This window comes from Calidris pugnax, unplaced genomic scaffold (assembly GCF_001431845.1).
Source record: "Calidris pugnax isolate Ruff unplaced genomic scaffold, ASM143184v1 scaffold20, whole genome shotgun sequence".
Classification (NCBI taxonomy): Eukaryota; Metazoa; Chordata; class Aves; order Charadriiformes; family Scolopacidae; genus Calidris; species Calidris pugnax.
Genome location: NW_015094510.1, coordinates 32,149,450 through 32,174,071, shown reverse-complemented (window position 1 = coordinate 32,174,071; position 24,622 = coordinate 32,149,450). Strand labels below are relative to the sequence as shown.

Here is a 24,622-nt window from a genome sequence, read left to right as displayed (position 1 = left end):
CACTCTCTTTCCACATAAAATCATACCTTACAAATACGACTAAAGAGAAGTTGCATCATTTCTTCACCACATTATGATTCTTTCCCACCTCTTATATCATTCTTTCCATTCATATTCAGAAAACATTAAAGGAAGCTTGAGGCAAAGATGTTTCTAATAAACCTAATTAATAACAAAAGCACTGTTCTCATATACTTTTCAGCTGTTGATTCTTTCAAGCAATGTCAGTTCATACTGCACTTTTCCTCAGGTATTAAATAAATATAGCAGTGTTGGGAGCATTAAAGTAACACTAGGCAGTCTCATAATGTATTTTGCAATAATTTTCCTTTCATCCTGAACTGCTATGCGTTGTTGTCATAACCATCATGAGAAAGAAAGCTCTGCTAGTCATAAGAAGTGTGAACCTTCATTCCATTTGCATGAATTTGCACAACTTAATGTTTCTTGGGCTTATACCAGTGGATTTTTTTTCCCTGATGCTGAGCTCCATATCTCATAAGTTCTTCCTTAAAAGAACACAGCAGCTGATAATTCACCTCTCTGTAGTAACTATAGCACATGTATCATTTTATTCTCTTCCCTGCAGCTCCTCAGAGTCTGAACTCAGATTTTTCAGCCTACCTGTAACAGATATTTGTGCAATGATGTAACACTAATTTTTCAGTTCTGCTATAATTTATTAGATAGCCTAAAACTGACAATTTGCCGCTTTTCTTTTCTACATCATATTGTATGTACATAGGTCTGGACCTCCAAGCGTGAGCTCAGATTAGTGTGGATAGTCTCCCTGTTGACACTAATTAAATGTCACAAAAGACATATATATGCATACATGTGTATTTAAAATACAATCATATGCTTTATATTTATCTAGCTGATAATTATGAATATAGATCTACATACATATATCTCTATATATGTACAGATTTACAATTTCTGAGTCAATCGTTATTCCCAGACTTTTGTACCTAATGCCACTCTATATAAGACTGGTTTGCTTACTGCCTTTTTATACAATTGACTCTCTCTGCTCTGTCCATTGGACCCTGTTTGCACAAGGTTTTATGAAGCAGCTGCTGAGCAAGATAATAGGGGCAGATTTCAAGGCTGAGACGCACATAAAGATTTTTTGGTAGAAGGCAGTGTAATGTGAGGGAGATTTGAACCACAGAATGAGCAAAGTCTTATAACAGTCATTGCCTACTATTAGCCTCCAAAATTGCTTTTCTAAACTTAAATCTTAAATTATTTGTCCTCCTCAAGATATTCACAAATGAAACTCATAAAAAATAGTTTGCAATTGCATCTTGAGGTTCTGAACTTCCAAGAGACTGGTTCCTCCTACACAAATTTAACCACAAACTTCTTCACTGTCAGAAAATGAATCTTTGACTCTTTTAGAATCTAGACTTATAAACAGATGTAAAATGTTGAAGTTAGTACACTGCGTCCTGCCAGGTTCAGCTAGATAAGTTAAAAAGCTGCAATTCTTATGAAGATTTTAATGAGAATAATATTAATAATGTCCCAAGAGTTAACAGATGCAAGGTCTCCTTTCTATTCCTGTGAGAGTAATATCAGGGAAAATACCCTTATTCCTGCTGCAAGGCAATCTGATCACTCTGTGCCTGTCATCACAACTGCTTTTCTTAAGTTTGTTAAAAAACTATAGAAATTAGCAAGGAACTAGAACTGACACATATCTTCTGCATGAATTTGACAGATATCTTGTGACCAGAACACAGATCTTCCCATGGAGTTCAATTGCTCACATAAAGGTCTTTTAGGAAAAAAAAAATAAAAATTAAATGAGAAAAAAATTATTCTAAGTTTTCAGCAGCAGTTTATTTTCTTTTCTCTGTCTAGCTGTAGAATTTCCCACCTGCGACTTAGCAGGGTCAGGATTTTTGAGCTCCTTTATCTAATAGGATGAAAGAGAACTTGTATTACCAGCAGTCATTAGCTTTAGGATGTGGTACAAGGTTTCCTGGGGTGATGTTCTTTGTTACTTCTTCATGCCTCACATTATCTTATAGAGATATCTTAAATGGCAGTTAATTTAGAGAAATCCTGCAGTTCGTATTACACAGGAGCTACAGTAGATGATTGCAGTGGTGATTGCTGTATTTATCACTTCTTAATGCATCTAGAGACATTTAAAAATTGTGTTCTGTATTTTTGACTCTTGTATTTTCTGTTGAGAGCAACATGGTAGTTATTCACTTGCTGAATACTAGCTGAAGACAGTAAAAGTAAAACTTTCACAAATGGTCCTTCATTAGGAGCAGTCATGACAACTTGATTTATTGGTATTCCTTAGGGTATGTAGCCTGATTAGCTGCTTGACTTTGACATACCACCTTTTTACTCACGGGATCTCTGAAATTTACTTTCGCACATTTTCTCTTCTCCAGTCAACTACATTTGAGATACCTGATTTATTCTCAGTGACAATCATTGTACTAACCTTGCCATGTCTAACCCTATAAAACAAAATCAGACATTTATACATGAAACAAGTGGCCATCAATGCAACGAAAATTATGAGTAACATATTTTTATTTTCCCCATATTTTAGTCCTAAATTATCTGGCCCCAAGAGGTTGTTCATTAACTCTACTCATCTGGTAGACAGGTTCCTTGGGGAGATTCAAAACTTGATCAGACAGGGCAGCCTCATCAGAGCTGGTTCTGCCTTTAGCAGAGGATTGTAATCATCTCCAGAGGTGTCTTCTAACCTGAATTATTCTATGACAGGTTTATGGAGGAGAAAGTAAAAGTTTCTTGGCCAAAGTCAAACTCCAGTTCCAACAATCCAAATTCAAATTAGTTTGCTGTGAATAGTAGGCTGGACACCTGTGACTTAAATTTGGCTGTCCACACTTACTGCACGCCAAACAGAAAAACAATGCAAAAGACCTGACTGCAGCATAAGCTGTCATTTTTCTCTTCCATGAGAAAGAAACAATAGAAGATGGAAATGGCTTGAGCTCCGTCAGATAATTGTGCACACATATACAATGGTCAAAGTCAGGAAAAAATGTGGGTATAATGCCTCTTTCTGAGGTGGATGGAAGATCCTGGTAGGTGGTATATTATTTCAGTAAGTAGACTATGCAGGTATAGAAGGTGCTACCATGTGCAGAGGGAAGCTGAATCCATGTCTCTACACAAAGAAAAGCTCTTCTGCATTTCCAGCTTCCGAGGGCGGTCAAAACCTGGAGCTGCTATGTCTCAAAGGTGCATACTGTGCAGAGAAGCAGCAGCTCCTGAGCCATTTTCCTCTGTAGTGCTAATTCTGATGGAATACCTTTACATACCCACGTATTTCAAACACTGTTATTGGTGAGAGAGTGTTATTTCACAAAACAACTTATAATCTTGTCAGCATAATTCTACCCAATGGAAAATGCAGAGCTGCTCTCCACCATGATGTCCATAGAAACCTTTCAAGGCCCCTGCCTCTGTTTCTTGTAGATGTACTTGTTCCTGTACTTTGCATGCTGTAAAGAGTAAGGTTAACTTTATGTGTGCTTAAGAACAATAGCAGACTCTGGACAGACTTCAGATACTGGTGATCAGCTAAATTCCTTCATGGTAACTTGCCTGGTTGGCAGTCGGATCTGAAACCCAGAAGGTATTTTTTAGTGAATCATTGTTCTCCGAAAATGTTTTTGCCCCTTGCTGCTCTTCAGTAATACTGATTTTGACACAAAAGTAGAGTCACAAAGTGAAGTAAGATATCACTCCCTTCTCACCTGAGTATACAATTTTAAATTTACCCTTTGCGATACTCTGCAAAGTGAATGGGATAATATAAGGGTTTAATTTGAACTCTTTCATCTACCGTTTCAACAGATTAGTATTTGTAGTGTATTTTCTTTATCACCTGCACTTTTCATTAAATACATTTTTGTCTATCTTGTATGCTGTGCTTTACACAGCATTAGGCTGTTGGAAAATGCTATATCCCACATTGACCTTCTGTGCCTCTGGGCTTTGCCTATTTAGATAACAAAGGCACAAGGAAACTGATCTGCATGTGGGGTTATATTTGTATAACTCCATTTATTTCAGTGACCCAAAGTATACAAGAGAATCAGCCTATAGAGACCTGGTACATAAAGGACTTGATATAATTAGCTATTGAACTGTCAGAACCTTTTTAGAAAGACAGTCCATGTGGAGCGCTTGTGTTGTTTTGGTATTACTGTACCTGTGGTTTTTAATTTCTTGGTGCTAATTCACTAGAAAGAGTTGAATGCCCAGAAAGGATTTAGGCAAAAACATGGCAACAAAGTAAATGGACTACTCAAAGCGTGATTTCTGAGGAGACAACATTGACAAAATATTTGCTGATGTAAATGAGAGAAAAATCCAACCTTAAAAGATAAAGATTGTCTTACTGCGTCTAACAAGGACTGCACAGTAGTTATACTGGGTAATTTGTCTAATAAAAATGAAACGTGTCACCAAAGTGCATTGAATGTCACAACTGTCGCCCAAGCTCCTTGTATTTGGCAACATTAAAAGGCGCCCATTTACTCAAGTTGTAGAGGCTCACACTTTTGGCACTAAGATATTCTGACTGGCTCTGTCACAGTACCTAAATTGCAGCCTACATATAAATATTATGGCAAGCAAGTACTTCTATTTCAATTATTTTAATAACAATTTCAAAATTATTTTAAAGATTCTTTAAGCAATTACAGCAGTAATAGGGTAAAGTTTATGAGACTAAAATTAAGGAGTCAGAAACTTAGTAGAAAACAGTCCCTGCTGATGAGATGCATTTATTCCATGAGACATTGAATTGCTGCTGTGTCCAGTTCCAGACTTACCAGTAGAGAAAAACCTTGGTAGACTACAGGGAGTTCAGGGGGCATCTAGGAAGCGGGGTGGGGGGGAGGGAGGCGGGGCTGGAGCATTTGCCCTTGAGGAGGGGCTAGGGGACCAGTGTTTGTTCAACCTGGAGCAGAGACAGCTTTATGGGACCTAACGGCATCTGCCCAGTACCTACAGGGAGGTTGTCATGGAGATGGATTCAGGCCCTTCAAAGTGTCAACTGGCAGGAGGAAAAGGAAAAATGGGTGCAAACTGGAGCAAGAGATATAAGGAGAACTTCTTCCCTGTGAGGACACCCGGGCAGCAACAGAGGTTCCCCAGAGAGGTTGTGCAGTGTCCTTCCTTGGAGGTTTTCAAGACCCAACTGGATGAAGCTCCAATCAACCTGGTCTGACCCTGTGGATGACCTTGTTTAAACAGGAGATTGGACCAGCAACCTCCTGAGATCCCCTCCACACTGAATTGTCCTATGATCATAAAATTTCTCTGACTTCTATATGTACCTCCATCTGTAAATAACTTTGACTTTAGTATTTCAATAAGCACTACATGTCTATATTGTTGCAGTCAAGTGAAATTTACTGCAGGGTAGGGATGTGAAGCACAGTATTTTCAGTTTTTGAGAAGACAAACGAAGACATGTATTTCCATGTTCTGAGAGACAGGACTGACAGAAGCCCTTTGACACCAATTTGGATTACACAGAGGAACTGGAAGAAAAAAAATACCTATCTGTATTGATTTAAATCTAGAAAATTTATGTGAAAATGATTTACGTCCTTCAGGAAGCACACAAAATAAAACATTAAACATCTGAACTTATTACTAAGAGGGTTTTACTGTTAATTTAGAAATTTCAGCAACTGATATTTATTTAGGGGAAAAAAGTCAAAATAAAGCATGAGTACAGTAAGGGATTTTCCCCCAAGTAGTGTGAGCTTGTTGATATGACAGACTATCTAAAAGACAAGCTGTCTCTTTAGATTCACAGGATTTGGCTGAATGTACAGTAAATGGGTAGAAGACATAAAGTATCCTCAAGAAATATCAGCTTTAGTTTTAAAATAGTGGTTTTACATGTGTGCTGGAAAAATGAAAGACAGATTTATAAGCTTATATGATGCAAGTGGAAAGAAGCAGCTACAAACTTGGAAGAGCGTCATATGGTTGTGTGGCACTGTGGCATTTGAAGGTCAAATTGCAATGAAAGTTCTGGCTCTATCAGCCAGAATTCCTTATAGTAGGACAAGTGATGAAAGCAGCTATGCCATTCTGTCCATGGATCTGGCACAAATGCTGTGCTTACCAGTAGAGATACTGTAGGACACCCAGGCACAAATGAAAAGCAGTCAGATTCCTCCTGATCTTCCCCTTCTAAACCTCGATGTCTGCCCTCTAGGGAGAGCATGTTTTCACCTGCTTGGCACCTGGCCATCATTGCTACATACCATCTGGATCATAAGATTCAGGTTTATCTCTTCCTGCACATGCCATCCTTCACATATGAAAGAACAGACAAATGCCACAGACAAGGTTTGGGGAACAGGAGGACATACAGGGCAACTGAATAAATAGTATTTGTCTACTGCATTTGTTCTTTCAGAAGTCATTTATGTTAAGAATTGCAAAAGAATTGCAAATGTCACCCTATTGATACTGTTTCTGTGATTCCACCAGCAAGAACAGGCATACTTTGTGTAAAAATCACATATTTTACAGAAAGTGTGGCTAAACTTCTTTACCATAAGATATAATATGGAGAAAATGGAAATTATTTTAGTCCACAGTAGTTAAACTGCACTTCAAATTTGTGTTTGTATGCTAAGCATGAATGTCCCGTCATTCCACCAGTTTCTGCTGTTGTTATACTTGAAACCTTTCTCTCAGTTCTGAAGACACCCTAAGCTTGAGCTTCCACATCTAGCTAAGCAATTCGAGGCCAGATATGGGCTAGAATTCATCTGTTGAAATCTTGTATTTTTAAGTCTTGTGAAAGCTTGCTGGAATCAGCTGCCACATGAAAATATTCATGTTGCATAACCAAATGAGTAAGAACTCAGTTTCAGAATTGCTCTGAATGGCAACTACTGAAAGGTTATTTGGCTCTTTGCTTTCTGAATGACAAGCCATCATTCCATAGTAAAGATGTGCGCCGACCACTTTCACACTGCAAGTGTATCAGAGATCTTCTCAGAACACTTGCAAAAATTGTATGCATTTTCTCATCGTTGATATAATTGACTAGTGTAGACTCTCAGTGCAAAACAACCTTGAAATATATTCTCAAATACATACATATGTGTACCCTTGAACACATTTCTTTTTTTGCTTTCTCTTATTTATACATAAAGATGAAAAACAAGGACACAGTAAGATCTGTGAACCTTCACTGAGACTTCAAAGATGACATAAAGTTAATGATTCTGGAGATTACATTTCACATTATAAGAAAAAAAAGGCAGGGCAACAGCTATTTTACCCAACAGCTATTGAGCAGTCTGCTAGAGGCAAACAGAATTTGCATTCCCTTCATAGCTGATGTACTGGACATGCCTCCTCTACAGGCATTGTGCCATGAGCAACTATGCCAGGTCTACTGAAAAGCAGCGTCTATAAGATCTAGCAAGACTGACCAGTATTGTCTTTGCTATAAAATGCTTCAGGAAAAGTTCACAAGTCTTCTGGAGAATTTCTCTGCAGTAATATAAGGTGACAAAACGACACTTAAAAAAAACTCTAGAGAAAATAAGTCTGCAATTTTATTTTTTTCCCAGTGATCCCAGTGACTAAGAACAGAACCATTAAGTTAACTAGAAAGCAATGGACATAAATTAAGACTGGGATAAACAAGAGTAACATCAAACTGATGAACAAAACAAAAAAAAAATTAGCATAAAATGGTGTAGTTTTGTTTTCAGTGAATCTGTTCTCTTTTCTCTGCTGATGAACTTTAACCTCATTTATGTAACATAAAGATTAATCATTTTCAAACTAAACTTTTTGAAAGAACTGATTTATGATCTCTGATGAGAGATCATTATTACATTATTTTCCTTTGTCACATTATTTTACTTTTTATCTACTTATTTTACCTTTGGCCTCTTGAATCTGCTATTATAGGTGTTTGAGGGTTTTTGCTATAATAGTTATTACCAGACGTCAGAGCATTAATCTGTGCCATGTTTCAGAGGTTCTTATAGACACCCTTGCATCTTCAGCCTCAGGTGTTTAATTCAAAACTTTCTAAAAGCAATATGCTTCTATTGATCAGCTACGTATTACTGTAACACCTCTTCATGACCCACTGAGGATTCCAGGACTTGGTTGTTGGTCAGGAATCACTGTTTTATTGCTTTACTCGCCAAATGTATAAGTATTCGTTCAACTGCCTGGAGTTTCTTTATCATATTGATTATACTGTAGTCCCATTCACCTGGTATATTAAAGGAAGAAAATTGCAGACAGGGGAGCAAAACCATTCCAGGCCAGCAATAAGAGTGTGTTCAAAGGTGTAGAGATTTTATACCGCCTAGCAAAACATCAGGAACATAAACAATACTGCAGTGCAAACTCATGTATTAAATAATAAGATAGTTGGGTTAAGTGAAGTGATGAAACACAAATGAGATCCTTCCACATGCAATAGATTTCACATTATTTTTTATGGTAGTTATGTAAATCTATAGCTGCTGTTTGTGTAGTTTGATTATAGACACTAAATTATATGAGTGTATTTAAATTTTCTAGGATAGGTCAGGATATAGCAAAAATTGCTGAAAGAATTGCACTTCAATAGAGTGTGACTATGAAAAAAAATTTTGAGAGTTTAGGATTTGCTTGTTTGTTCCATCACTCTCGCTCTTTGTACATTTTCTAATGAAAAAAAAATATAGATCCTCCCTCCACTTGTAATCAGGAAGTTTTCCAAGACTTTTTACATATATCCCATCATATGTATTTGTTAAGTTCCTTTCAACTCTGGCTTAAGAGAAATAAGAAGCACTCAAATTACTCGGAAGTGTTTAAATAATGGTGTGATTTAAAAGGAAGTATTTAACAGGCAGAAATACTCAAGATGCATTTGTGAGTCTGACAAGTAGGCTTACATGATAGCAATAGTTTTCTGTGTTGTCTGCTTAAAATCAATACCTACCCAAAGACATTGCTTCTCTGACATTACAGGTGTTGCTAGGGAGGGAAATAGCTTCCTACGTTCTTTATAAAGTCAATGCAGTAAAGTAGATGCATAACAAAGGCACTTTCTTTCCTTCCTTGTTATTCGAAAGCCTTTTGCTTCCACTGAAATTACAAGCAATAAATATGAAATGCTGGCTGCTTTTCCACTTGCTGAAGACAGTCTGCTAGTCATGTGAAGCTGGACATTTAATGCAGCATTATGGTGATGGCATTTCTGCCACCCTCTTTTCTCCAGTAAGTGTCTTCCCAAGGTGCGGAACATTATGTTGTCTAAGTATCACTCAGGCTCAGCAGATGGAGCTGGAGGTTTTTCCTGCATATGTACATTAATTGCCAAACAGGTAGGCAAAAGATGGAGTTCACCACATTGTAAAGTTCTTTTAAAAGTCCATGTAAAATCCTTTAATACATCTAACCCAGATTTTCTACACTGCAGAACAATGTGAAACACATTAGGTGTAAAATTAAATGTGTATCTCTAAGTTGGGTTAGATCTAAAGCTATCATCTTGGCCCATCAGGGAGAGTATCTTACAATAAAATTAGTCCCACAATAAGATAGTCTATGACGTTAAAGGGTGAATTTTCCTTGATTTGGAAATTGTTTGGAAAAGTACTACACTTGTATCCTAATGGTGTTTACCTTTTAAAAAATTAGTTAGTTCACTTCCCATACTGATAGTATAAAACTGTTGCTTCACCTTTTACTAATGCAAGGCCAAAACAGTTAAGGGATTTTTACTTGCCTTTTGTTACTTTTCTTCCATGTATCAGAGGAATCCTTTGTCATCATCTACTCATTTTTATCACAGCACTGTAGACAAAATAATGATATTGAGAAAACAATCTGAAGATCAAGGAAATGGTAAAGTGCCTCTAAATATAATTTATTCATTCCCCTTTAATGTCAGATATCTACACTATAGGCCACTGTAACTGATATAATTGTTTAGATTCCCTAGTTAATCTATTGCACTACTAGGATGCAATTCCTTCACATCAAGTTGACATCTAAAATAGGTCAAATGAATCAGGCCTTTGAAGTGTTTATTTCTTTGCATTGTCTTTAAAGGAAGAATAGGATGAGTCACTCAGATGTAGCTATGAGACAACTGAACCCCACACTGACAATAAAATTTAGCACTCACAAATACTGCTTTTGTGGTGGCATGTTAGAAGGAAAGAACATACCTATATTTCAAGCAAAAACAAATATTCCCAAATAATAGGGATAACAATTGAAAATGTTTTTCTATGACATTCAAAATCACTGGCATTAAAACCATTTAAAAAAAAAAAAAAAGGCCTTCTCAGCATTAATATTATACTGTTGCCTTAAAGTATAGTCTCACATAAATCTCATAAATGACTAGTCATCATTATTTAGTTGCACTACCGTTCATTTTTGGTTTGCTTACATTTGATTCATATTTGGTAGGCCATAGACATTTATGATATGACTTATCTGAACCACTTAGTGTAAATAGTCTAACATTTTTACTTGGAATGAGCTTAGTCACAGCTAATTTCAACCTAAAATACATGCTTGTATTGTTAACTGGAAACATATAATATTTAGTATAATTGACTTAGATAAAATGAATGTATGCTACCACTGTAGATGTTCTTGTCAATAATTTACAATTACTCTGATAAAAGTCCCATTTAATCTCCTTAGCTTGTGAAACATGTAAAATGCTTGAAATTAATTAAACAAAATAGTTTATTTTAAATTACATTGATAGCATGGATGCAATTCTCCTCAGGTATTTAAGTACCATCTCCTTAAACATCAGTCCTTCAAATGAGATTTGTTCAATCATTATTAAAATGATAACACTGCAGTAAACTTGTATCATTTTCCTACACAACACTGAGAAAGATTCATTATTTTTTCTTCTTTATCTTTTCTAAGAGTATCTCGGTTTGCTCTTATTTTTTGTATAAAAAATTTATGCATGCAATCTATGTTAAAAATGGTATTCTAATGTATACAAATTTTTATGCACATATTTAAATCAGTTGACTCTACCCACTGAGTTCAAGGGAACCATTTCTAGGACAGAGCTTAAACAATCACATAGTGTTTATTTGTAGGATCAGCTAGACTCACAAGGAGATTGACTCAGAAGCTTGGATAATTTCTTTTAAGAAAATGAAATGATAGAAAAGTTTTCTTCCTTTTCTCACCTTTACCTTCATCAGAATATTTTCTCTTAGGCTTAGGTATTTATCAATGTAAGATGTTTTCTGTAATGCAAATTAATCTCATAACTTTTCTCTAAAGCCTTTCGGATTTGTCAACTTCTTTTTACAAGTACAGCACCAGAACAACATGTCAAACTTATGTGACAGAGAAATTTTCAAAGGACCTGATTTTCAGATAGCAAAAAAGGAATCCTTTTTTGGTAAAAACAACTATAACTCTCACTGGAGTGGGAAAAACAAACTAATTATATAATATATAATGTTAACCATCTGGAACCCAACAGATATGGATAAGATATTCCTCTTCACATCTTGCAGACTCACATATCCAGAATTTCAGCTGTTATTTTTTGTTAGTAAGGTTCTTCGGCTGTGCCAGGTCCTTTGTAAATTAATAGCTGAACAGCTTATATTCAGAAACAATCCTTTCAGGACCTCTTAGGTAACTGATTTACTTGTTCTAAGCCATTCAGTGATCATCTGGCAATATTGCTGCAAAAACTGTTGTTCTGTAAGTACTTAATCTGTGGATTTTTTTTTCTGATGTTCCCTTTTATATTCATTAACATCCAAATCATTCTTTACGTTATTTCATAATATTAAAATCTGACTAACCACCTCCATAGTCTTCATTTCACAGACTCTAATTATTTAGTCCACTTTAGCATACAATCCAGACATCACCTCTTTTGTTTTTCTGAAGTGAATTTTCAGTTCTTTCATACAGCATGTTCACTACAGAAGCTTGGATTCTTTCCTTGCTGGTAAAACATATTATGTACTTAATCTACTTTACCAAATGCACCCCACAAGTTTGAAATGGCTAGACGACTTCTTAATATTTTTCCCCCATGCCGTCTTATATGCCTGACTTTGAATGACTGTTGCAAATGCTTTACGTTACCTTCCTACAAGACAGGTCTGATTACTCTGACAGAAGTTATCTTATTATATGGAGAATTCATGTATTCAGGGCTCAAAACCTCTCCAGCCTGCTGTTTTCTTTTTTAATCTCTCTGTGGTTGATTTTGTCTACACTACTCAATACCTGTATCATGGAGCCCAATGTTTTCTTGTGGCAAAACCCTGTCTAAATATAGACCTGTGATTATGGTCAATAGTGGCTTTAAGGCTTGTAAGTGCTGTGCCATTCATTAGTAGTAATGTAGGAGGAAGCATGGATCTTTGTAAGACACCCAGACTTGTCCTGTGAGAAGGTTAAGTAGACTTAAATGGAAATATCTGCATTTCAGGATTATTTTTTTTTTAAAGGGTTGCATACTACTATGGTTAGATATGGCCACAGGCTATGGTCTATACGTTCTTAGATAGCATGGTTCCATATGATCTATGGAATCATAGAATCATCTAGGTTGGAAGGGACCTTTAAGATCATCAAGTCCAACCACCAACCTGATTCTCTCTTGTATGTTATACAGCAGTCCATATGAGAAGGAAAGCTCTCCAGCTATTCTTCTGTACTGCCCAGTTACCCCAGTCTTCCAAACCAACAGCTTTCACAGATTTGATAGTGCTTAGTTGCAGTATCAGAAGCCTCTGCCACTGTTAGACCTGGGACACACTTGGTGGTAATTTACTTTGCCCTAGGAAGGTCAGTTAAAAAGAGAAGCAATTATTAGATTGTTTAAAGAAATCAATCCAGATTGTGGAGCATCTAACTGACTTACTTCAGGAAACGTATTTTACTTTTATTTCTATTGATCAGTGAGCAATAATATATAATTGTGACAAATGATAAAGGAATTTAAGTGATCAGATGAACTACTGAGGGATTGCTGCCTGATGTACATTTCAAAGACTATGATTACTTCTTTGTGCAACCTTGTCACTGCATGGCAGCCTGCACAGTGCTACTGACATATCTGTGTCTTACAGTTTCTTATATAGATACCTTAGGTAGGATATCATTTTGATAAGAAGCATAACTGTCTTGAGAAAAGAGGGAGAGAGGAGAGGAGAGGAGAGGAGAGGAGAGGAGAGGAGATACTGCATGCTGAACAAGCTGTCTGACATTATCATGTGGCAGAATTGGGAAAAAGTGGCGTAGAAGAATAACATTACTACATTACTACAAAGAGAGAGAAGTAAGAGGGAAAAGTAAATGCCCTTTAGAGAGCATAAAAAACAGCTTTAGCCAAGATCTCATGAAATTATGAAACCTTCTATGAAGGTTTAACTTTACTGGTATGACAAATAAATAAATAGTTTGCCATTCATTGGCTGCACATTGGATCGTTAAATGAATGGTCAAACCACCTTCACGGGGCTTTTAATTGATGTGTTCTAGTTTACAGATTGAAAAGTACATAGCCAGTAATTTATAGTAGCTCAGCTGACTGGTGACAATTTATTTATCTTCGATGATTATTACTTGTTCAATTACATGTTCATATCCTAACCTGTGATTTGCAGTGACTCCTATCACCTTGATATTAAGCAGAATAGCATGATCCAATACAAACTGCCTTATCAAAAACATTACCTGGGATCACATGTAACAACCGGCTGCTACTGAGGAAACACTCTGTGTTTGTAAGACCTTCATTTCCAGTTGAGCTATTCAGCTAAGACCAAGGTCTTCCAGATTCACTCCTTGGATGTGTCCAAACACTTAGTTATCTTGTCACAATTGACTTGTAGGTCATACTGGGCATCACAACTCATAGAGAAAAAGAAATAAATAATTTCTGGGAGATTATGACCTTCTTCTTCTCTTTATGACAGACCAGAACTGAAGTATGGAGGCATTTATACACATTAGTCTAGTGAAAAGTCAGCGCTTTGAAATGACTTGTCTAGAGAGGAGTCACAATTGGATATGTCATACCTAGCAGAAATGGTGTCTGCAAATCTCGACCTGTTACTGTAATCTGGACAGTCATGCCATTCTCCAAGCCTTGGATCTGAACAGCAGTTCTCAGATAATATATTAGTCTTGGGTCATGCACATATAACTTGGAATTCTGAAACAAAGCCTCCATTTACACAAAATATAATTTAGGCAGAAAAAAAAAAAAAAGAACCAAAACATTGTCAAACATCTCTACATTGTTATCTTCAGAACAGGGACCCTGATAGGGTGGGCTTTTATTTTCTACAGAGTCCTTGTCTGTATCACCTTTCCTGGATTTATCTAACTAAATAAAAATATCTACGAAGTTAAAAGCATCTGTGCCTGAATTTGTAAATCTAGCTCCCTTTTGTAGTTAGTAAAGAGAAATAATCAGTTCTTGGGTAGGATTAATCTCTTCTTAAGTTAGAGCTGTAAACTATGTCAGATGAAACAAGTTATGGAAATATGCTGGTACTCTGTCAGTTTAGTATAAAATAACCAAGAAAGTCTCAAATGCAGAAACTGTGAAAGTTGTGAAGATTTAATTTAGGTGAGCTCATTGCCATCTCTTCTGAACCTGGGAAAGCTTAATTCCTTTGCCACCTTTCCCTGATGAGAATAATTTCACTGAATTTCACTGAATTTCACTGAATTTCTAGAGTTGGAAGGGACCATAGAGATCATCTAGTCCAACTCCCCTGCTGAAGCAGGATTGCCTAGAGCTTGTCAGAGCATGTTACTCAGGACTGCATCCAGGCGGGTCTTGAAAATCTCCAAAGAAGGGGACTCCACAACCTCCCTGGGCAGCCTGTTCCAGGGTTCCGACACCCTCACTGTGAAGAAGTTTCTCCTCATATTTGAGTGGAACCTCTTATGTTCCAACTTGTGCCCGTTGCCCCTCGTCCTCTCAGTGGGAACCACTGAAAAGAGTCTGGCTCCCTCCTCCTTCAACCCTCCCTTGAGATACTTGTAGGCGTTGATAAGGTCTCCCCTCAGCCTTCTCTTCTCCAGACTAAAGAGTCCCAGCTCTCTCAGTCTCTCCTCATAAGGGAGATGCTCCAATCCTTGAATCATCTTTGTAGCCCTTAACTGTTTTAAACCATTTCTTTTGATCAATTCCAGCTTTGGCAAAGCCAGATTTGGAACCTGAGAGATGTAGGAGAAAGGATCCTTGAGACCAAAGGTTTGCAAGATTGTCCTGTACATACGGAAGTGGAGACATGTTATCTTTGGGAAAAGAAACCAGGACCTAAAACTATTACATATATATATAAAAGCGATGTTTTTCTCTCTAATATGAATTAGAACAATTAAATACAGAATACCTTATCCTAAATGACTTCTTCACACGGAGTGATCAGAAAAGTGTAGGCTTTTTTCTCTGTACTACGAACACTGTTACAAATCAGCCTCCTATGAACCACAACGCATATACAGTGATTTTCCAATAAACTATAGGGTGGAGATTAGTCACTGAAAATTCCTTATGATAACATAAAATAAGAAACTGTACTCTGCTTGTTATTTCGTATTTAATCATGCAAAATTTTAACTGACATCACTATCTTTAATCACTAATTAAAGGAAGGAAAAGTCAGGTCACAACTAGTTGAAGACAGTTACAACAAATGAAATAGTGTTTTTAATATATCCTTGAATGTTTGGAATTAATTTAATCAAAAAAAAGTGGGTAAAGGGCAAAAAAGAAAAAAGGAACAAGCACTTCCACGCACGGAGAGGAAATAAGTAAGACAGTAGCATTACCAATATCATGTATGCAGAATTTATACAGGTTAGTATATCACTCAGTGACAAGAAGTCTTATTAAAAAGGATGCAAATAGAAACGTGTGTTTCTCAAGATGCAGATAACGTTATGTAACAAAATGTGCTTACAAACAAATATTTTGCATATATTCTCAAGTGAAAATCTATTTGTTCAGAAGATCTGGAAATGGTATCATTTACTGACCCACTTTATTTCAGTGATTAAGTGTGGGCCTAACTGTGTTTGGAAATCTTTCCTTTTATTTGCTACTTAAGGTTGTTTATTTGTTTGGTTTTAGCTGTTGCTCCTAAATGACAGATCATGAATCAAATGAAAGAATGAAAAAGTCTTAACTATAATATTTACATCTGGTCCTGTGCTTTGCCTTGATATTGCAGTATGCGGATATGAGAGACAGCTGAGAAGCATACTGAAATAATTTTTGTGAGAATAGATGAAACCTGACAGACACAGAATGATTGTAGTTAATTAATCATTAGCCATCAACAACTGTAACCACAAACATCCCAGATATTGTGCAATTAACATGGCAAGTTGAATCATATAACATCTCTATAATTTTCACCATAATCTTGTTATTTTACTCTGCATGTAAATATTTCTTTTTCTAATTCCCTTTGATCCAGTACTTCAGGATTTATGAGTGCAGAAATCCTACTGAAGTTCAGGGAAATTTTGGTATCTACAGATTCCCTTTCTTCTGCAAGGCTTGGGAAGAATTGGGCTTGGGAAGAATTAGGCTTTGTTGATGACACTGATGGTATTCATTGATTCTATTGAAACTAGGGTGTAACAAAATTAAAAATTCTTCAAAGCTCCCAACATAAGACTCCTGGAGTACCCTTCCCTGAATGATTAGATTATATAAAAAATTAATAGCTGATCAAGAGAAAACTGTAGAAGTGTGTCAATTTATATTTTATATAAAATCTATGTACATTCTATATAAATTCTATTAAAAATAGATTAAATTAAATTCTATATAAAGTTTATATATATATATAAAAGATGCCATTAAGGACCTGGAAAACAATGTTCCTCTGCATTTTCTAGTGAAAATTTAATTCAAGTCTTATGAATCAATACTGCATATGTTATATACAGTTCACGCTGACAGCATGGTAGAAAGAAAATTATTTTCTTTTTACAAGAACATGCTCAAGGATCATCATTGTTCAAAGGTCCCTTAATAACTCTTTTTTTTTTCCTGAGAAAAAAGCTTCATTGTAGTATCTGAGAAAGATTCTGGAAGATGTTGATGTAAGAAAATACAGTATCTTGTGTCTTCTTTTCTTAATCTTTTACATTTTCATCCAGGAGTCATCATAGAATCATAGACTCATAGAATGGTTAGGGTTGGAAGGGACCTCAAAGATCATCGAGTTCGAAACCCCCTGCCATGGGCAGGGACACCTCCACCTAGAGCAGGTTGCTCAAGTCCTTACACTTTCTCCTGTGCTTCTTGCCATCTTTTGTTGGCACTCCCTGAAAACTTCTGTAAATATCCTTTAAACTCTTCAGTGGCTCTGCAGATGTACAGACACAGGCTGGCTTACATACAGCCTTAAAATACAAAATTTCTTCTCTGAAGTCTCTCTTTCTTTTGTGTCTCATGTAATTGCATAGTAACATCTTTGAGAAAAAATATGACCTTTTTCAGGTCATGTCATGTCAGACTGATGATCCATGAAGGATTCAAAAGCTTTCTGGTAATAAATAATAACAGCAGCAACGATAATAAGCGTGATACATTCTAAAGTATTTGAATCCTGCCCTTATTTTGTCACCTAAAAGTCATATGTTAATGTGATTTTTAAAAGTTCCGAGATGTATGCTTTTCCCATTAACCATGGTGAGAGGATATTTCTGTCATGGAAAAAATCTTTTTGTCTGAGCTTTCTTTCACATGTTTTCTAGTTAACATCTTCAGTATTAAAAGTTACTATTAGGGTCCAATTAGTGATGCTAATAACAAGGCTCCACCTATTTAATCTGGTATTCCTAGAAAACAGATGTATGTCAATACAAAACAATCTATTAATTTCCTTGGACCTCTTGATATGCTGTGAGTATTGTATTTAATTCAGCCAATTTAAAAGTCCCCTATACAATCATACATGTCATTTCTTTTTAATACCTGTCTTTCATTCTTCTGTAGCCTGCATTTATGGGCTATTAAACACAACATTTATATTGCCCATTGTTTAGAGTGCACAGTCAAACCATGTTTTTGTTTTAGGTTATAATGGAATTTTGAAAAACATATTTTTAATGGAATTCTTTTCCCTGTAAATCTTACCTTTTTTAAAGAGCTACAATTCCAGCTCAAGGTCTATTTCTTAGTCCTGTCTTTCAAATACAAGGAGAGGAAGGCTACCATCTCTGTAGTGACAATGCAATGAATAAGTTTGTCCTTGGTCTGACAGAAGAATTTTGCCTTGCCTAGAGCTATTTTTACTGCAATAGAAAGAATTTGTTTTATATTTATCTCTGGATATCTTCAGCATATGTCTTTAAACATTTTAATACATATCATACCATGTCCATTCTCAACTCCATAATAAATTTGCACATAAAATAGTTTGAACCCACATAATTGGGCTGGCAGAAGATGTTGCCCTGCACCAGTCTTATTTCTAATTTGGAAGTTGAGTGGTTTAAGTCACTGATAACGAACTACAGAACCTTCCACATCTTCCATGCTAAGTTACCAAGCAGTAATTAATTGCCTAAAATAAAAACAAGATCTTTCATTATTTTTTAATTTAATTTTTAATTTGATCCTAATTTTATATCAATCATCAGTGGACCATTGTCTGGGTCACAAAAACCTGCCCCTTTGTTGTTGCTCCCATCAGCTGCAGCCAACTGACAAACACAGAGAATGAATAGTTCCTCCTGTGCATGCCTAAAAACGAAACTGCAATGAAGATGAATTGGAAAGCTATTAAGTGGTATAAACTGTTCCAACTTTTGTACAAGTCTTTCTGTCAATGGCAGAATGTTTCCCCCTTTATTTAGTTGTTCATTTTGTTGCTAGCCCCGCAAAGCTTTTCTGTTGTTTTGACTGCCTTGAGATTTTTCTCATTTAATTTCCATTACTTCTTTCACCTTCTGCAGAAGTCTGTTTGGTCTTATTTAAACTGATATTCTTGTGGTGGTGAGTGTCATTCTTCCTCAATGCACATCAATACGTACATATGTGTGTTGAGAGAAACCCATGCTTCAGCTCCTTTCAGCAGAATGGGGATAGCCACTGCAGAGACAGCCATACTGCCCACAAACTGCTTTGGATCAGAAATCTGAATGCTTCCCAAGTTTGCAACTTCTGTGAGAGATCAAATACTACACTGAGCTAATTATACCTGAAGTGCAAGTGGCACATCCAGTCAGCATTATGGCAAATCCATTGGATTTAATGTCTTGCATCTTCACTAGCTCTGGAATTTCTCTACTGTTTTCCTTTCATAGTGGAGAACACTTCTGCGTCACCGGTTGTTCTTTAGAGACATGGTATAATATTTGTTGAATTGAATATTCTTTTAGTAGTAAAGGCAATTGTGCTGCTCCTGCCACACACACTCCATCCTAAACGTTCTCTGCATTTTTTGCATAGATCTTGCTAACACTATGGTTACATTAGAAATGGTAACTGACACAACTTCACATTTTCAAACTGGTCAAGGCTATGCCTCCTGTTAAAGAGTATGAAAGTCATGTAGCCCAAACCCCAGGAACTGCTTTGAAAATAATACAGTAGGTGTTATCATCTTTGCTGCTAGCACTGAGATAAGCATAAATAAATCTAATCTTTCAGGGCAGAAGATAAATACCTATGGAGCACAAAAAGTCATTTTCTTATCAATGAAATATGTACATCATAATAATATGAAGGATTGACTCATTCTGTGTGGGGCTGTCTGGCATGTCACATGGTACAAGTTTATACTGCAGCAAGGAAGCTGAACCGATAGCCAGCACTGCTGTGGGAGATATTACAGCACCTACCTCTAAAGCAGCATTCTGTCTATTCTTTCTTTTATTATCTATTTTTTCAGAGTTTCTCAAGTAAAATTATGGGGTTTTGAATACTTTTTTAGTAGCTATCTTTTTTCTTTTTTCAATATGCCTAGATATAAAATGGTTGGGATTTACAGGAAATTAATTATATTTCCCTTTCAGTTAATTCTTCCATATTGGACTTGTTATTTTAATGTGGGGGAACAGCAAGCATGATCCTTCACCTTTCCTTTCTTTTAAGCTTTCCTACATTTATTTGTTTTACATCTAAATCCCTGCATTTGTACTTGTTAATCCTTTTTTTTCACATAAGCTAAAAAGAAATGCAATTCAGACGAACAGATAGCTGAAAAGAGTTGAAATTCAAAGCCTTCTTACCTTCCTTCTTTAGTTCCTTCTTTAATTTAAAATTAGTTGGTTTGAACAAATAGAAACTTGAGTCACACATAGTACTTTTATTTTTAAATAAAAAAGACCTTTGTTTTTCATTTGGAGAAAAGAAAAAGAATATTTATCTCTCATGGTGCATGTACAAGACAGGAAATGGGAAAAAATCCTAGGGTTGCTATCGCTAATTGGAAAATAAATTTATTCACCTGAGGAAAAAAATTAGCAAAAAACTTCAAAAATTTTACTTCTGCCTATAGAGGTTACAATTTAGATGCCACAAATTTCCCTTTTTTTTGTGTTGACAGGCTTCCAGGCTGTATATTGTGGGTAGTAAAAGATTAGTATAAAGGATGAAAACACATAGCCACAGGATTCAACATTAATATTAAAATATTTTATCCCCCAAAAGAAATACATAAATTATAAGTTTCAAAAAAAAATTCCCCAAATGAAAGTTATTTTTAAAATAATTTAATATTTCACATTGAGTTTGGATTTTAAGTCAAGACACTGGAGTTTTTAATTTAAAAAAAAATCTGAAAATTCTGATTAATTATTTTCAGGCTTACAAGAAATTGGAGGAACAGTCTGTGAAAACACATCTCAGAGACTTTTTTTGGAAGTAGAAAAGATTGCTTTCTTGTCCCACTCTTTAAAAATTGCAGAGAATCTCTTCTTACACTGCTATGAATTTTTACTATTCAACTCACATTATTTTAATTTATTCATCTATTTGATTCCCTGACCCAAATGTTTTAAAAAAATAAAAATTCTTGTTTTATAGTGCATAAGACAGACTTGCAGTATGGGTTTCAGGGAGTCAGTAGTATTAAAACTCTTTTTCTGATATTTGCAACATACCTTCCATTTTTCTTCCAAGTGCTGGGGAAGCAGGTACTACTATGATAATATCTGTTCCTACACACAGAGCAATGGCCTTTGTATTTCTTACAGAGCAGCTGTTCTGGTTTCAGAGCATCTTCCCAAAACATGTTGAAGCCATGGCACATCAGTTCAAGTTCTGTCCACATTTTAAATTCACTGAGGTTTGTTTGTGCATGCAGTCTGGATCTTTGAAGGCATTTGAGGAGTAAATCAAACTGAATGTTTTAGGACACCCATACAGAGAAGATTAATCATATTTTCTTTAGAAGGAAGGCTACAAGAACAATCTTATGGTAAGTTAGTGTCATTCTTGCCTGAAAAATTGACCTTGAAAAAAAGCTTTAAGGACATACACTATTTTTACAAGAACTCAGCAATAATGCATTAAAAAAGATTATTATATTCGTAAATTCCACATTAAAATGAAAGCTAAACATTGGTTTCTTAGTAGGCTGCAGACATTATTGGTTGATATATCAGTTTTCTTTTAGAAAAAATACTGGACTTAACACAAACATACATAAAGTTGTAAACTCCAAGTCACATTGAAATCCAGGGATTCTTAACTAAGACTTTTAATTGCAAACTGCTCTCCCATCCAAAGCAACTGTTTATGCAGGGATACACCAGCCCACTACTTTCTAGACATAAATTAATAACAACTACATTTCTACAGGATGTACTATCAGGTAACATTCATTAGGTGGCACGTTTAAGTGCGCTTATTTTAAAATGCAGTATTTCATTTCATTTAATTTCATTTCTTGCATAGCAAAATTTTGCATCATTTGGGAATATTGCCCTATTATTTACTGAAGCCCACCCACCCATCCTCTGTTCAAACACAATATCTATTATTGAAATCAGAGCACTGACTTATTTTGGTCAAAGACAGCATGAATTTAGATGCACTTATATTTTAGGCCTCTGCCTATGCCCAAGACATCTGTTAGAAATGTGAAAAAGCATTTGGAAAGACTATACATCTCTTTCTACTTAAAAAAGTGTACTTAATCCCCATTATGAAATCTATCAAAGATCAACTTTATTACCTTTGAAAATCATTGAACTTCAGTTTCATGCACTATGAGGCACGGAGCAAGATGTGGAGCTTCAGCATCTGACAGACAACTGTCAACTGAGTGCAGTTAAGAACGTAATAATTCTTCTCAACCTATTCAAACTGTCTGGTGTTGTTTGGCTCATACCAGCACCTAGCTCTGTATGCAGAAATGCAGAGGTATGGCTATAGGTTGCTGAATGCCACTGAAAGATGCTCCCGCTGGCCCCATCTTTTCATATTTCAGCACCTCATTTAACACCTGCTGAAGCTTCTGGTCCTTTTCAAATATATCTTTGTGTACCCATGTTGCAGTTCTCTTTGCCTTGATCAGTCTGGATGTTAGCCAAGGTGTTCTCTCCAATTTTATTTCCTTTTTTCACTTTGTATGAATTGCTTCTATGGATGAAAAAAAACAAAGAGGATATGACAAAAAGAAATAAAAGCACTATTAAATGTTTTTGTAAATGGTATATATATTGTCTGCTGCTTTTCCTTTGATACTGTACCCAAGTGCACTAAAAAGAGTAATAAAGTGCTGATGCAACATGGAATTTTTTGTCATGAAAATAGATTTATTTTTAAAGGCCCTCCTACTATAGATTAAGGTATGAAACCATGAACTGTCAGCTTTACAAGAGGAAATAAAATTTAGGTCACAGTAGCCACAAAATTTAAAATCTTTGGTATGTAACTAAAATGCTCTGTTCTTTTGATAGATCTGGGGAATTTTAGTGGTCGGACAAGAAGTGCTGTCTCTGTACGTGAAGGTCAAGGAGTTGTTCTGATGTGCTCCCCTCCACTTCATTCACCAGGTACAGTTGGCTGCAGTGTGTATGCATGCTGGTCCTTTATAGTTGGTTCATTATTGGATGTTCAGTATTCTAGATACAACATGTATTTCGTTGTAGATATTAAAAAATGAAACATCCGCCGTTCTGCTGACAGTTTGGGGAGTACCAAAGGAGTAATTAAAGCTCATATACTGCAAATGCCACTGAATAACAGCAACATTTCTGTTACAAGATTGTCTTATTCCCAGTATAAGACTTGAATGTAACAACAATAGTTTCCATGCCACCAGTGGTAAATATGCTGCCTTGAGGTCACTGAAGATTTCTTTTAGAGTTTAGAACCTTTCAGAAATTGTTCCAAATGCCAGTGTTGAGGTACTGTTGTTGAATACAAATTGTCTTTAGTTTTCAGTAGGACAGCCATGGTTTTGGTTGCTTCCTCTCGCTGTATAGCTTAGTTTCCAGTACAACAATATCATTACTAGAAGTCAGAAATATAAATCCCATGCAATGCCTGTGGATTCCCAAATGAAAATGTAGATATTCCAGAGGGGTTACATTTTTGCTTTTTAAATTAGCACTCCTGCAATTTCTGCAGATAGCTAAGCACGTCTTTATATTTGCATATCACATAACACCTGGAGACACGATGCTAGAGAGAATATCTTGTTTTTCAATAGATGCAGCATAGCCTATCCATTTACTCTTCAGGGAATGAGGTCTGTACTAAGGCGATTTTTTCTTCCTCCAAATCTAAGCCCTGGAAAACAGTCACATCGCAGATGGAAGAGCTGCAGAAAAGAAAATCTCCTCTGACTTTCTGTTAGAGATATGTGTTCCTTTTCTATCATTCTGGAATGATTGTTATTACTGTATTACAATTATCAATGCAATTAACGCTTGTTATCTTCTGGCCATCTCTCTGCTTCTCTTTCTTCTGAATACATTCTCTTGTTATGGTTGCTTTTGTAGTCTATTTCTGAGTTTGACACTACAGCCTCTATGTGACGAAATTGATTGCAGGATGTTAAGACTTGATTATGATAAGTAAACTGAGAGAGAAAAGACGTAGGCAGAAAAAGTGAGAGACAGTTTCAACACCACAGCTGAATTAGATTTCCTCAAACAAACTGAGAGCGTAAGGATAAATGGGCATCAATAGTGAAGTAGTCATATACCTTGTAACAGCTGTCATTCCACAAAATGCACTTTATCTGTCATCAGACTGTTTATATTTTTTTCCATAAAATTTGCTTTTAAACTTATATTTAGACAGATTCCATTGCAATGTTCTACTGTAGCACACACATTGCCTTTGAAGGTGAAAAACTGGTGTCTTTCATTTTCATCAGTGGGCCAGCAAAACCCCTCCTGTGGAAACTGCTGTGCTCACAGGCAGCGTTCAGTTGGTTTAGTTTATATTGTTTGAGCACTGGCATGCTATGTCAGCAGGAAAATTGCTTCTAGAAAAATATTTTGAGACCTTGTTGGCATAATTTTATCACCATAGATATGCCAAGAAAGGTTCTGCAGTGTAGAGGAGATCACTGAAAGCTGAAAAATTGCATAGATATGCAGA

General features: G+C 36.0%; 1 protein-coding gene across 3 annotated transcripts in view; it reads left to right on the top strand.

Moving 5' to 3' along the window:
* CNTN5 (contactin 5) overlaps nucleotides 1–24,622 on the top strand; it is a 680,570-nt gene that overhangs the window by 454,615 nt on the left and 201,333 nt on the right. For all 3 annotated transcript variants that reach the window (XM_014966120.1, XM_014966118.1, XM_014966119.1), the window contains exon 7: nucleotides 22,969–23,064. In XM_014966120.1, the coding sequence (XP_014821606.1) occupies nucleotides 22,969–23,064 (96 nt within the window). The remainder of the gene's footprint in view (nucleotides 1–22,968; nucleotides 23,065–24,622) is intronic.